This window comes from Meriones unguiculatus, chromosome 2, assembly GCF_030254825.1.
Source record: "Meriones unguiculatus strain TT.TT164.6M chromosome 2, Bangor_MerUng_6.1, whole genome shotgun sequence".
Taxonomy (NCBI): Eukaryota; Metazoa; Chordata; class Mammalia; order Rodentia; family Muridae; genus Meriones; species Meriones unguiculatus.
The window spans coordinates 51,244,702-51,260,705 of NC_083350.1; the positions used below are offsets into that span (position 1 = coordinate 51,244,702).

Consider the following 16,004-nt stretch of genomic DNA (forward strand, 5'->3'; position numbering starts at 1 on the left):
ATGTTCTAGCTGGGCAGCCATGTCTGACCTCAGTGAAAGAAGTTGTGCTTAGTCCTGATGGGACATTAAGTGGTGGGGCAAGAAGGCACAAAGTGTGTGTGTGTGGAGCAGGGGGGATTCCTTTTTCTGAGGAGATGAGGGAAATGGGAGAAGAGGATGTGAGGGTGGAATTGGGAGGAAAGGAAGGAGACGGCTCTGATCTGTATGTAAAGTAAATAAAGAAAGAAAAAAAATGGGGGAAAAAAGATACTTTAACATCTAGTGATCAGAGCGGTAGGTTGGAAGAAAAACCCTAATGTGACTGGAGAAGAAAGACCACAACGTTGCAGAAAGCAGAGGACACCTGACAGAAACGTTCCAAAGGACAGGAGACATCTGACATAAAGCCTAGGATGAGAAATTGGCCTGGAATCATCTCCAGAGGAAGCATCAGTTTAGCTGGACACCCAAAGAAACTTGGGATACTTGGGAGAGCCTGAAGCAGGGAAGCAGCAGGGGCCTTGAGCCCAGAACAAAGAATGATGCATGAGCCTCTGAGACAGCAAATCATTATCAAATCACAGTAAGCCACCTTAAAAGATAATATTAATTATACATACAGACTTTTCCTGCATTAAAAAATGGGAAACTATTTCAGATTCTTTTTTTTTTTAACTTTTATTATTATTTTTACAGTATTCTGCCTGCGTGTGTGCCTACACATCAGAAGAGAGCATCAGATCTCATTATAAATGGTTGTGAGCCACCATGTGGTTGCTGGAAATTGAACTCAGGACCATTTGGAAGAACAGCCAGTGCTCTTAACCTCTGAGCCAACTCTGCAGCCCCCTATTTCAGATTCTTAAGACCAAGGGTAGGAGTTGAAATGTCCCTTGAAAAAGCAATAGCAGTACTTACTGCAACGGTGACCCCTGGAGTAAACCTCTCCATACTTTCAACTGCCATCTTTAATTTTTCCTCTCAAAAAAGGTTGAAAAAATAGCTCTACAATGAGAAAAATTAGCTATGATAGTACAAAAGCTTGAGGGACAAGACATAGCAGAAGGAAGAAAACTGGAAATGCTCAATTGTGAACCTACAGTACCTAATGAAATTAAAGATCAAGATAGACTTCACATTAACAATGCTAAGAAGGCCAGCTCTCCGGTGTGAAGCTCGGTTTGCTGGCATGTAGCTGGTTATGGAATGCAAGGGCTTAAGTGTCTAGTTTATGTGTGGATTCATAGAGATCTAACTGTACCTTAACAAACAGAAAGGGGGAATAAGATTAGCTGAAAGACACTGGACTGTAGGAAAAAAAAAAAAAAACTACTGAATTAGATCAACCTGTGTAACTTTAACATCAGATGTTTTTAACATCTGATGTTTAATGTTTTCCACTCCAAGAATGGAACTTGGAATGTGTTACTTTGGGGAACAGGTTTTGTCTGTATTTCTACAGGTGATGAAAGACTATTGTATGGGTTCCATAAAAACTGATAAAGATCTGGTCTGAGGGCAGACTGGAAAACTTTGATGCTGAAATGGACATTTATGGAAAGACAGATGATCAGGACAGCAGTTATGAAAGATAATCATATCAACGAATTTTCATCAGGAATTTTGGACTGTTTTGTTTGTTGGATTGATAACTGTTCCTATTGTAAAAGTTAAACTTTTTTAACTTTTAGCTTACACATAAAGGAAGAAGATGTAGATTTGAACAAGAGAGATTTCCTGAATAGAGAGAGGTGATATTTCATCAGACAGCTTGGTCACTCAGCCCAAATTAACTTATAAAGACTAATAAATACCTTTCCTTTGATCAGGCATGAAAACATAAAAATAATAAGATTATCAAATGATAATTTACGAAAGACACACTTGCCTTGCCTTACTGGCATGAAATGAAAAATGTATATTCTTAAATCATGTCTTAATTCCATGTTAGAATGTTAGACCCATCGTGGCCCACACTGTCTTGGACATTAGCTTTTGAGAGTTTTCTACTTAAATAAAAGGAGTATTTTTGTTCTTTGGCATTAAAAACACAGTTAAGAGATTTAAAATGTTTTTAGTAAATTCAAAGGATTACTACAGTTCAAACTTGTTCTCTAAATCTCTAATCTCTAAAAGTTGCAGTGATTTGGAGCTACAATAAAATATCTGAGCAAGGCGATGGTAGCTCCAATCCTTGCAAGACAGGTGGATCTCTATAAATTAGTTGTTTTCTACATTCTAGAGTTACAAAGAACAGGAAGGTGATGACTCACACTTTTAACCCTAGCACTTGGGAGGTACATACCTTTACTTGCAACACTTGGGAGGCTAAGGCAGGCACATAACAATTACAGTAATTTAAATTTATAAGCTGCTTGCAAAAGGTAGGCTGAAATTCAAAGCGAATGTCCTTTGTCATCTAAAAATGAATACACTTAGACCTTGAATTTATATATGAAGAGAAAGGGGGGCTGGAGAGATGGCTCAGAGGTTAAGAGCACTCGCTGTTCTTCCAAAGGTCCTGAGTTCAATTCCCAGCAACCACATGGTGGCTCATAACCATCTATAGTAAGATCTGGTGTGCAGGCAGATGTTGTATAAATAATAAATAAATCTTTTAAATAAAAGCCTTAAGAGAGAGAGAGAGAGAGAGAGAGAGAGAGAGAGAGAGAGAGAGAGAGAGAGAAAGGGGACTATAGGTATATTTATCCACACATACTAAAGTATTTTTACTTTTTTAAATTTATTAATTTTGTGCATCAGTGTGAAGGTGTCAGATCCTTCAGAACTGGAGTTATAGACAGCTGTGGGTGCCATGTGGGTGCTGGGAATTGAACCAGGGTCCTTGGGAAGAGCAGACAGTGCTCTTAACCACTAAGCCATCTCTCCAGCCCCATACTAAAGTATTTTTAATTTCAAATTTTCAAAAAAGTTTTTAAATTTTCAAATGAAAGATAATGCTTTTTCTCTTGCCAGAAAACATTTTGTCCTGGGAAAAATAAAACCTCATGAAAAAGGACCCCACATGAATTAGGATTGGGGAAGAGTTCTGTTTTCATCTTTCCAGGAGAATAAGAACATCTAAGGAATCTGGAGAGCACTGGTCCAGTGAAATAGCTGAAGAAAAAGGACAGATCATCAGGGAAAATGTCCTGAGTAAAAAAGCAATTTGGCCAAGTGGCACTATCCACCTCCAGCTTGTCTCTTCTACCCTCTACAGATATAAGTGGCAAATGGTCTTTATGTCATCCCAATTCAATTAAAAATTAAAGATGGCTTTGAGGTTGGAGTGGGTTCTCTCCTTCTCTCAACCCACTCATGGGTTTTGGGAAAACCCAAAGTCTAGGTTTAATATCAGAATAGCCAGCTGGTATGGGACAGAGGAAAACAAAAAAATAAGGGACTATTTTATTGCCACTAATTGCATACTCTTTTGGCTTTCATTTGACTCTCTAAAACTTAAGGAATGTTTTATTTATATAAACTTTCTATCATGATACCAGTAGTGATACAAGAGTATTAACTAATTCTAGAGATAACCTTCATCTAACTTCCTGTACATGTTTTTTAGTGTGAGTCTGAAGTAACTGGAAACAAAGTTTATGTACCTCGGATGTACTTAATACACTGTGATCTTCAAACCTCTCAGAGATTTGTTGAATATGCTGTTAAAGCCTGAAACTATGAAGCCTGCTGAGACATAACTGCAACCACTTTGTTTTCAGCATATTCAGCTTCCATTTTGTTTATAAGGTGAAATTAAGTTCAAAATTTTTAACCTTGCTTTCCTAGAAGGAGTTATTCATAGCTGACAGTAACAAAGCCTACCAAGATAATCTGTATTAACATACCCTGCCAGAGGGTCAAGCTGACCTTATATTTTCCTTTGATCCAGTAGTGTCATAACTCACAGTTAGGCTCCCGAGTCCTCACTGTGGCCCTAATCAATCAGCTTGGAAAAAGGATACTAACAAACCATCAATGTCAAGCCGAGACCAGTGTCTGAGTGGTCTGTGTGGCACTTCTTGGGCTGGAACAATGCCACTTAAAATGTGTAGGTTTTCTACCATTCCTAATAGCAACCTTTTACTCCAAGAAGATGATGGCACTCTGCAACAAATCCACCTGGATTGTAGCAATGCTACCATGAGGCAAAACTGTTCTGTGTCTTTTCTGCTACCAGGTTCTGCACAGCAGTGGTCACCTTTGGGTCGACTGCTATGTTCTACCTAGATAGGATTGCCACTAAGCTGACAAGCAATACCCAAAGATTAGATTCAGACTACAAACTGCTCAGGACATTCAAATTGCTAGTTCACAGAAGACTGCAAGAATGTTTTACAGAACTTTGAACTCAAAAGTACTTAATCCTAAAACTTCCAAATACACCCAAGCTGGACATTATGGGAAGCTTGGCAGAAATGGCTTCATTATTGTAAAGTTTTATTGTGTTAAAGTTAAAAATCTTTCCCTATTATTTAAAAAAAAAAAAAAAGGAAATATAGATCTTTGTATAGTGACACAAAATTAAGGTTAAATTTGGTTACACTGGTATAGATCTTTGTATACTGATACAAAATTGAGGTTATTTTTTATTTATTTATTTTGTTTTTTGAAAGATGGTTTCTCTGTATAGCCTTGGCTGTCCTTGATTCAATTTGTAGACCAGGCTGGCCTTGAACTCACAGAGATCCAATTGGATTACAGGCGTGTACCACCACGCCTGGCTGTATATTTTTATATTGTACCTATATAATTCTTAAAAATGCAATGTGAAGTCCTAGTAGTTTTCAAAGCTACTGTGTAGGGGGCTGGAGAAATGGCTCAGAGATTAAGAGCACTGTCTGCTCTTCCAGAGGTCCTGAGTTCAATTCCCAGCACACACATGGTGTCCCACAACCACCTATAATGAGATCTGGTGCCCTCTTCTGGTGTGCAGGTCGACAGACATAACATTGCTCACACAAATAAATAAATCTTTTTTTTTTTAAACTGTGTAGGATAATTAAGAAATGAAAGTTAACAGTCGATCAAACTTGCGGTCTTGTTAGTACTAGTTTAGTTAATTACAGAAATATACTTCCTAGGTTGAATAAATAGTTAATGACTAGAAACAAGCAATTCTAGAGATACTAAATAACTGACTCCCTCAGTTGTCCTTTGATCTAATCACATGTCATGACGTGTATGCATGTGCACATGGACACACACATAAAAAATGAAAACATAAAAATTTAAATGCATAAAAGGGAGCTTTTCCTTTTGAAATGTTGAAATAGTCAATACTTGAAATTTCCAAAGCTAGGGAATTAAAACTGTCTACATAGGGACACACCAAAGCACTAACACATAAACCAAAGGAGGTAGAAATAGAAAATCACCTGAAACTGTAGAAAGACAAGCTAGTGAATAAACATGCTGATAGGGTTCATTGACAATAAAATTTTAATATGAAATAAGTATTACAAGATAAGAAAATAAGATTTCCAACTCCTCCAAATATTTTCTGGCAGTGGGACACACACACACACACACACACACACACACACACACACACACCACACAGGGGGGGGGAAGATGTGTACATGGATAATTAACTCATTTATTTTTATGAACAACAGGTGAATGAGGTATGCACTTGCTAAACATTTAGCTCCTATTATTTGCAAGGCTGTATCAACTAATTAGTACAACATGCAATTAAAAAAAAAAAGATCAAACGAAAACATTTGTTATCTACAGGTTTGTTTTGTTTTTTTTTTTCTTTTTCTTTTTTTTTTTTTCAAGTCTGTGTAGGCCTGACTATACTGTAACTTTCTTTGTAGACTAGGCTGGCCTGCAATTTACAATGATTTGCCTGCCTCTGCCTCCAGACTGCTGGGATTAAAGGTGTGCACCACCATGCCTGGTCTCATTTTTCTACAATTTTTAAGTGGAAATCTCTTAACTGAGATGTTCAATGATAGACACGGTAACAGATTCATCAAACCTATCTCTTTTTACTAAAAGTAGTTATATGTAAAAGTACATTAAGTTTGGGCATGCATAAACTTATATAAGCATGATCACGCAATTAAAAATTAGTAGCAATATTAGTAAAGTTTACAGAATATTCTGTTTGAATTGCAACATATAAGTTTTTCTATATGGTTTAATAATTTCCCATAAAAACATGAGAGTTCATGACTCCAATAAACAATTCTGGAAGTGAGACAGCATACATTTTCCCTTTTTGGAGCTCTCTAAACATCACTCTGAAGTACAACTTTTGTAACTGCTCTTTTAAAGACAAGCTCTCACCATGCAGCACTGGCTGGCCTGGACCTCTATGTGGACCAGGATGGTCACTAACTCAGAAACCCACTTGTCACTGCCTAAGTGCTAGATTAAAAGTGGGTACCATCACACCCAGCCTTTTTATTTTATTTTGAGGCAGAGTCTTGCTTTATAATCTAGGATAGTCTTGAACTGACAGCCATTATCCTGCTTCAACTTCTCCTCTTCTAGGTTCATTACTATATCTTGATTTTTTTGAAGTATCTATTATTATATATTATTATATATTGTGTTAGTTTTGTTTTTAAGACAATCTCATAAGCCAAACCTGAACTTGAACTTCGCCCTTCTGCTTGTGCACATGTGTACATACACAGATACTATAGCTAAGGAGATGATTCAGACTGAATCTGGATCCTCAACATCCTCACAAAAAACTAGGTATGAAAACCCAGGCCAGTAATCTCACCAATGTGGAGGGAGAGATAGGAGGATTGCTGGGGCTGCTAGCCAGCCAGCCTAGTCAACTGGCGAGCTTCAAGTTCAGTGACGGATCCTGTCTCAAACAAATGAAGAATGATATAGGTATTTCTATCTGGCATCAACACCTTGTCTCCTAAGATGCACACATGCGCATGCACGCATGCACACACACACACACACACACACACACGAAAACATAGTGAGCATTTAATAAGAACTAGTAAGAAAAAAAATATGGACTTCAGACACACTGGAAGAATAACAGAAGGAAAATACAATACAAGAAAATAAAACAGGAGAGTAATAAAGACAAAATACTAGGAATTGAGTGTGAATTAATTGAGTTGAATTAATTCAACTTTGCATTTGAAGTATGAAAGAGAAGGAGGTGCAAGTCAGAAGGAAGAGAAAATGAAGTACTATAAAGTTCACAGAAAAGGAATTACTCCACAAGAAGATTTGAATTCCACAAAAGATACGTTGAGCTAGGACACATACACTTTAGTAGTAGAGTGTTTGCCTACTGTGTGAGAGGTATGGGTTCAATACTCAGTACCACAAATAAAAAGAAGAAAAACAACAAAATTTACACTTGCAGTGCTAAGAATTGAATCCAGGGTTTCTATATACCACAGAAACACAGCAAAGTGTCCTCTGACATCATGTGTCCTACAACATCATGTGTGTGACCATACACATATACACAAGATAAATACAATGTAATTTAAAAATACAATTGGTTTTAAGATGGAATTTTATAACCTGACTATCCATATCCATTGTTTGCTTTTTTAACATCAAGTAACCTTCCCCCCACCCCAGACAGACACTTGCTGTTTCCCTGACTGGGTTGCTGGGTTGGATCTTGCTATATAATCTAGACTAGCCTCAAACTCATAGAGATCTGTCTGCCTCTGTGATAGAATAAAGACTTGCATCACTATACCCGACCCAAATGACTTTTTCATTCTGAACTATTTTATTTTTATTTATGTGTATGCGTGCCCATGGATGACAGAAATGGTATTTGAACTCCTAGAATTGTAGTTATAAGTAGTTGTGAACTTCCCAACATAGGTCTTGGCAATCAAACTCAGGTTCTCTTCGTAGCAATCTTAACCACTAAACCACTTTCCAGCCCGCAAGTGATTTAAAATAAGTGTCTTTATAAAGCTAGTTAATTTTTATACCGCTCAGTAAAATAGTAAACCAGAATGGAGGAAATAAGTGGATTCCTAGTATAAGATAGTTTCTAAGCAAAAACAGTACTCATGAATATCAACATAAAGATCACCACCCAAGGTTTTCTGTTGCTTACACATTAGCTCTAGATTTAAAATACTTATTTCCTCTTTGAACAGTGCGTCTAGATTGTTTTTTGTTTGTTTGTTTGTTTTTGGTTGTTTTATAATTTTGTGTGAGCTTCTAAAAGTGAATTCCTGATGAATACTGAATTTCTGAAGCCCTAAGTCTTACAGTTTTTAATAGGGTTTAGCCGTTCAAATACAAAAACAAATCAGGTATGGGCACATGAACCTGTAATCCAGTACTTGGGAGGCAGAGACACAGGATAGTGGAGCTCTATCTTGCACCATACAATGAAATTCTAACTCAACAAACAAACAAACAAACAAACAAACACACAAACAGAAAAGTAGAACCACAGTCGCCTAGAAGGCAAAAGTGGTTGCTACAAGGCTGATGACCTGGCCGCGCAATGGTGGAGCACACCTGTAATCCTAGCACTCTGGGAGAAAAAGGCAGGTGATCTCTGTGAGTTTGAGGCCAACCTGGTCTCCAGAGCGAGTTCCAGGACAGCCACAGCTACACAGAGAAACTCTGTCTTGAGAAACAAAACAAAAACAAACCACAAAACAAGCCCAGTGACCCGAGTTTGATCCCTAGAACCCAACCACAGTTGGAAGGACAGAACCTATTCCACAAAGTTGTCCTCTGATCTCCCTACATGCGCTACTAGCACATGTATCCCCACACATATGTCATGTAAACACATGAACACAGTAATAATTATCTCCATCTGAAAACAAAAACAAGAAGTTTAAAATATTTTAGAAAAGGCTGTTAGCTGGTTATGATGTTCAGAGCCCTTTAAAAATATATGTTCTATTTGCTAAGATTAAAAACATCAGGAATCCAGGCATGGTGGCTACATTGCCATATACTTACATATTGAGTTGTGATTTCAATAGTCTTTATGGTATACTAAATAAGATGTATTCATAAATTTTTTATAGTAAGTTTTTTGGGCAGAGGGTACTGGTGGTAAAAACCAAGGCCTCATGTATGCTACATAATTGTTTCACTACTATACAACAGTTCCAACTCTTATGTAGTTTTTAATATCCTAGAAACTCAGCAAACTCAGATATTACAACATATAGTTATCAAGAAAAGATACTTTCACGTCTTCAAATGAAACAATAAGAGAACAAAACCAGAGCTAATAAGCTTGAACCCTTCCTTCAAACAGTGTAGACTCCTCTTAATCATTTGCAGCTCAGGCCTATAATTCTAGCACTTGGAAGGCTAAGGCAAGAAGACTGGCAAAAGCAGGAGTGAGGGCCACCTGAACTACATAGAGAGTTCCAGGACAGGTTAGGTTACAATGTGAAGCCCTGTCTTCAATGCCAAAAAATATAAGTCATTTAGAAAGTCACCTGGATTTTATTCACATACATTTTGATAATTAATCATCCAAGTTCACAGACTGATAATTATTTGTTCAGCTCATCCACTATATTCCAACATTATATGAACTGAATACAACATTTCAACCTCTTTCTCATTAAGTACATTGATGCTATAAAGTTATACTAGGCAGCCAGCACACATTTTTATTATTACACTATAGTTTGGCTAAAATACTGTCAAATAGAAGCTGGGTGTGGTAGCACATGCTCATATTTTCAGCACTAACGCAGAGGCAGAAAGACTGCCACAAGACCAGGCCCAGCCTGTTCTAACTAGTGAGTTCTAAGCCAGACACAGTTACATAGCAAGAGCCTCTCTTGAGAAGGAAAAGAAAAAAAAAAAAAAAAAAAAAAAAAAGGCTTGACAAATTTTTCTGCTTTAATGTAATAAAAAGTTTAATTTGCTTCTTAAGTAATTATATGTATGGCCAATAGAAAACTACATCTAGCAGTATGGTAGCAGGGAAAAAAGGAAGACAGTTTTCTAATTCTTTGGACTATCTTATTTAAGTATCCTCTAACACTACTGACATTTGTCAAAGTTATGCATCTCAACTAGCCACAGGTACATTAAGTGCCTATGTACTATTAAACTATAATTTATCAATTGAAAAAGTATCAATTTTAAGGAAAATAATTCAACAACTAACCTTTCTGCACTCCTAAAAGGGCAGGAGACGTTTCCTGGGAGGTTCTGTCGGGTTCCTGGGGAGGCACAACCATGGCAAGTGTGTGTACGGGTACACGTGGAACCTACAACGTCAACTCAGAAAAAGTCATCTCAGATCACAGGAGGAACAAAGGTCCATACATAAAACAAAGAAAACTTTGTTTTCTTCATATACCATCAAGTTCACTTTTTTCTTTCTTAGATTGATTTCCTTTATGTCTGTGAGTGTTTGCCTGAATGTATTTATGTGCTACATGGTAGCCTGGTGCTCTTGGCAGTCAGAAGAAGGCATAGGATCCTCTGGAATCGAATTTATAGATGATGAATAACAAGTGCTTCTGACTGTTGAACCATCTCTCCCACCCCCTTACTTTATTTACTAAAGCTTAAAATTTTTTAAAGTCTTCACCAAAAATAATTTCTGGGAATATGAATAAGAAGATTCAAAACAATCTATAAGTGCTTGATGATTTAGGTTAAATAATACTAACATTATTATCTCTTGACGTGAAAGCCTTGCTGTCCCAATTATAGTGAGAAGTACATATCACATACTCACTATATATTGACTAATTTACTTTTGTTCAAATTCCACATGAATAAAAGAAAAATTAAATTCTAACCTATTTAATGAATTGGAGTATACTATGAATTTCAAGGCTGACTAAACAGAAAAGAACTACTGCTTTCATTAAACAAAACCTTTCAAAGAACACTTATATCGATAAATAGTCTATTTCATTCTACCTGAGACTCATCTTGCGGCGGAGAGGTGAGCTGAGACACATCCGCGGCAGGAACCGGGAGAACATTGTTGGGATAATCCAACAGATACGAAACGACATCAGTGTGGCCACCTTTCGCAGCCTCAATCAGCATTGTTGATCCATCCTAAGAAAGAAATGGTCATAGTTAATTCTTTATAAAATTTATTCTTATACTCTGATAAAATTACTTAGTAAATCATATAAAATCATAAGTATTAATTTTACTTTCAGGTTTTGAGACACAGTTCTTGCTATTTAGCCTAAAACTTACTTTGGACTCCAGGCAATCCTGCTGCTTTGGTTTCCCAAACACTATGCCACCATAGGTAGTTCAAGTATCATTGATAGTAATAACTATTAAGCACTGAAATATCAAGCATATCTTTAATTATATCTTATTATTTGGTGGTTTTTATTTGTTTGCTTGTTTTTTTGTTTGTATTTTGTTGTTGTTGGAAACACAGTCTCAATACTGACTCCATGCTGGCTGTCCACTGACATTGGTACTGCCTCACTGAACCCTCACTGAAAGGATTATAGCCATAGGCCACCATACTCAGCTAGTATTACTTACACACTGTAGTTAAGAAGAATAACTTGGGCTGGGTGTGGTGGTGCAGCCCTTTAATCCCAGCACTTGTGAGACAGAGGCAGGAGCATCTCTATGAGTTTGAGACCAAAGTGAGCTCCAGAGACAGACAGAATTACAGAGAAACCCTGTTTCAAACAAAACCGAAAAAGTAGAATACCTTGAGTCGATGAGTAGGGTCAGCTCCATGAGCCAACAGTAGTTCAACCACTGCCAAGTGGCCTCCTGCACAGGCTAGTGACACTACCGTGTGATCATTATTGGCTGTAGCCCTATTCACATTGGCACCTTTTAAAGAAAAACAGGCGAAATCAAGTTTATAACATCATTTAAAGATTTTTCTCAAGTATAATAGATACAAAACAGTATATAAATCATAGGTATATAGCTTAAAACTTTTCACAAAGAGAACACACCTGTGTAGCTAGAACTCAGATCAAGAAATAGAACACTATCCACGACCCTTAAGTCCCATGATGTGCACCCTTTTCAGTTACCGTGGTAACTACTAACTCTGACTCCAAACTGGTGTCACGTAAGAAAACAAAACAAAACAAAAAACCAAAGTACTAAAAAAAAAAAAACAAGCCAAAGTACTGTTGTATTTTGTTTAATCTTCAACTAAAATAATCCCAAATCCCATAAAGACAACCTTTTGAGAAAGACAAGACAATAATGAATGATCTTACATTAAAACATGAAATTATGTTTTAAGTTGTGTTGGTATAATGTTCTTGTGGAATGTATACAATTTACCCTTGTTCATTCAAATGCTGATTTCTCTACCCCACTCTCTGGTTTCAATCCAGACACTGATTGTGATGCTTATTCTAAGCACCACCTGTCTCAATTTTGTGTAAATATGCCACCATTTGTTCTCTGTATTGTCAATAAAACAATAAGCCAATGCTGAGCAATGGAGAAAATAGAGTGGGACATCCTAGTCCGGAGAAGAAGAGGGAGAAGCAAGTGAGAGGGGATCTGAGAGAGAGAGCTGGGAGGAGAGGACCTGGAAACAGCAGGAGAGATGAACCAACTGGACCTAAAATATGTCTAAAAAGCAAGTATAATGAATGTGAGAAATCTGAATGGGAGAAGCTATGCATGTTTGAAGGTTTAGGATGGAGTAATTATTGCCCACAATTGTGTTCTAGGTTAATTAAATAAATCCTAGTCTCTGTGTGGTAATTTGGGTATACAGCTGGTTTAGGAATAATTGCTGTTTAATTAAAAGATAAATTAATATTAAATATTAATAATCAACAAAAGAGTTGTTTAATAATTGAATTCAGACAATGGAATCACTTAGCAATTGCTACAACCTAGAAAGGTGGTATTTGATGTGTTCTTAATTCCTGGCAATTCTAATTATATTCTTAGCAGGTTGTTGCTGGATATGACTAGGTGTTCTATTTAATTATAGAAGCACAAGAGAACTGTAGAAGTTATCCATCTGCTTCATAGTTGTCCCCTCACCCCAGCAGCCATAAACTGCCTGTAGCTATTGATCTAACTTATAAGGTTGAGCCTTGTAAGATTTCCCCATCCCTATTGGGATGCCTATTGGTAGTGTCACCATGTGGGTCTTGTTTATGTAACCATACTGTTTCAAGGAACATTTACTTATTTATTTGAGACAGGATCTCACTGGCTGGCCTGGAACTTCTAGAGATTAGGTCAGCCTAAAACTCACAGAGCTCCATCTGCCTTTCTCTGCATGCTAGCACAGGTATGCATCACCATGCACAGCCTTCATGGCATATTTTTTAAAAGACCTTTGTGTACTGTTAATGCAACCGTCTGACAAAAAGTACAGCATCTCCCACCTGAGTCTGCAGCAAAACTGCCTTGTAAGTGTCCAATATTTACTGGAGAACAGTGGTCATTTACATTTACCCTCTCCAGTTTTCAGGAACAATCATATACTGTTTGATGAAAAACCGAAAGACTAATAAGGAAATTTCTAGTAAGCACCCTCACAAACTCTATGTTTACTATATATAAATATAACGACAAAAAGTCTGACTATTTTTAACCACCAAGATTTTTCTCAGGAATGGAAGGCTTTTGAAAACTACCACTTTCTGAACTTGCTTTACCTTTGCTAATAAGAAACTGAACAGTGCACAAATGACCAGCTCTTGCAGCTTTCATCAAAGGTGTTCTTCCACCTTCAGATTCATGTTCCTATTAAAGAAACAAAAAAACAAATCAGTCAACTAATTAAACATTTAAGGACCCAGCACTAATGATACGATAAACAATGAGGATTTAATACTTACTCATGTGGACAGTTACACTACCAACCTCAATTATTCTAATGTATAGACTCTCTTCAGTTACACTAGATAGCATAAGCTATCATGGGCAAATTCAACCTTGCATACCCAACAATAATCATTAAAGATAACAACACTAATGTTTAGTTGGGTTTCCAATAACTTCATTTTTCTTTTTTTTTTTTTTTTTAAGATTTATTTATTTATTCAGTATGATGCCTGCGTGCCAGAAGAGAGCACCAGATGTCATAATAGATGGTTTTGAGCCACCATGTGGTTACTGGGAATTGAACTCATGACCTTTGAAAGAAGAGCCGGTGCTCTTAACCTCTGAGCTATCTCTCCAGCCCACAACTTCATTTTTCTAATTACAATTAGATTAACTATTCATTTGAACTCTTTGGGAGGGGGGAACTTAAGTCCTGTAAGGTGATTAAAAGGATCCAGATATTTTATTAAAAGCCATTAAAAATTCTACCAAAAGATGGAAGTTGTCCTCTGACCTCTCTGTGTGTGGCATACATACATCTATGCACACATACACTTTAAAGGATTCTACTAGAAAGTGAAAACAAGATACTATAGAAAATCATTATAGTATTTTATAAGTAAGGGGGAAAATATAACAATGGACAGAATTTTTTAAGAATAGAAACTAAACACTTAAATAGTTAAAGACAAAAGATATAGTATTAGCAGCAAGATCATGTTTCTTCTCTAGAAAGTTTGCCAGCTACAAGAATACTTCTAACCAGGCCTTATATATCAAATGGCACTCAATGGAACTTGTACGGTTAGTGTGCAAACTCTTACTACATTCACCTAAGTAGTGAAATTGTTGCTGATAACTTGCTTCTATGAAGAGTTTTCTTACCTATCCTCCAGGTTCATGTTTCAATTATACTACAAATGTAAATGAGAATTTTGCTGTTCCAGTTGATTTATTACTAAGAAAAGGCTGAAAAGGTGATGGTGACAGATTTTATCTCACTTAGCTGCCATACTTTCAATTTAAAAAGGTGCTTTGTCAACAGGGAAAACTAAGTGTGGGGGCTAGAGAGATGGTTGGCTCAGTAGTTAAGAGCACTTGCTGTTCTTTCAGAGGACCCAAGTTTGATTCCCAGAACCCACATGGTAGTTCACAAGCTTCTCTAACTCTAGTTCTAGGAAATCTGATGTCCTCTACTGGCTTCCCCAGGCACCAAACACACATGTGGTGTGCAGACATACACAACACACATAAACATCAAGTAAATAAAAAGTTAAATAAGTGTGGATTATCAGCCTATGAGAAAGTTTAAACTGGATTGCAGCAAAAGAAATTCCAATCCAAAAGGACTTTTTCTTTTAAATTTTATTTTGAGACAGGGTCTGCAGGCCTCAAAACCACAACTGTTCTGTCTCAGGCCCTGGAGGCACTAAGCCCACAAATACATCCTACCCACTATGTCTAAGAAAGAAGTGGCTATGAAGTCCAGGTTGTGTATATTGTTCAACTACTGATAAAATTAGTTTACTTTGACTTTTTATTGTTACACATGTTGATCAGGTAATATTTTTTACTAACTCTTAAGTTATGAGAGAATGAGTAGCTATAGATAATGCTAAAATAATCCAGTTTTAAAATGGATTTTGAATTTATGTGTAGGCAACTAGCATTTCTAGCCATCTAGATTAAAAAATATATACAGTGAAGACATCAAATGGTCTAAAAGACTTTGTCTAGCTTTTCTATCCGAATTCTTTTATTTTCCTTTACTGCACATTTTATTTACTATCATTTAAGTCTATTTCAAAACTATGTATCCATGGTTTGTGCCTGTCTTCCTAGCACCCACAAGTAGAGGCACACAAACAATTGAAAGCCTTCTTCAACTGCATGCAGAACTTGAGGCAAAACTTGGCTATTTGAGACTCCATCTCCAAAAAGGGCAAGTGACCTGATATGGTAGATAAAGGTGCTGGCAGCCTAAGCTGATGAGCGGAGTTCAAGCCCTGGTGCCACAGGGTGGAAGGAGACGAGACAACTGACTCTTTCAGTTGTCCTCTGATCTCCACAGGGGCAACGTGATTGTATGCACACAGAAGAGAAATAAATGTAAAAAAAAAAACTTAAGGAAAACAAAACAATAATGGAGGAAAAAAAATCACCTATACACCTATTTTCTTTTGTTAGCTTCATTTAAACATATGGTTTATTAAACAAAGGCTATGGAAATATTTACCATGTTTATTATATGTAGTATACCA

General features: G+C 36.8%; 1 protein-coding gene across 9 annotated transcripts in view; it reads right to left on the reverse strand.

Annotated features, from left to right (window-relative positions):
• The window catches only part of Ankhd1 (ankyrin repeat and KH domain containing 1), a 107,522-nt gene that overhangs the window by 49,033 nt on the left and 42,485 nt on the right, over nt 1-16,004 (reverse strand). For 7 of the 9 annotated variants that reach the window (XM_021651687.2, XM_021651684.2, XM_021651691.2 and 4 more), the window contains exons 11-14: nt 13,575-13,662; nt 11,636-11,763; nt 10,867-11,010; nt 10,100-10,202 (exon numbers count right to left, since the gene is read on the reverse strand). In XM_021651687.2, the coding sequence (XP_021507362.1) occupies nt 10,100-10,202; nt 10,867-11,010; nt 11,636-11,763; nt 13,575-13,662 (463 nt within the window). The remainder of the gene's footprint in view (nt 1-10,099; nt 10,203-10,866; nt 11,011-11,635; nt 11,764-13,574; nt 13,663-16,004) is intronic. The other 2 variants (XM_021651685.2, XM_021651692.2) reach the window with 1 other exon arrangement.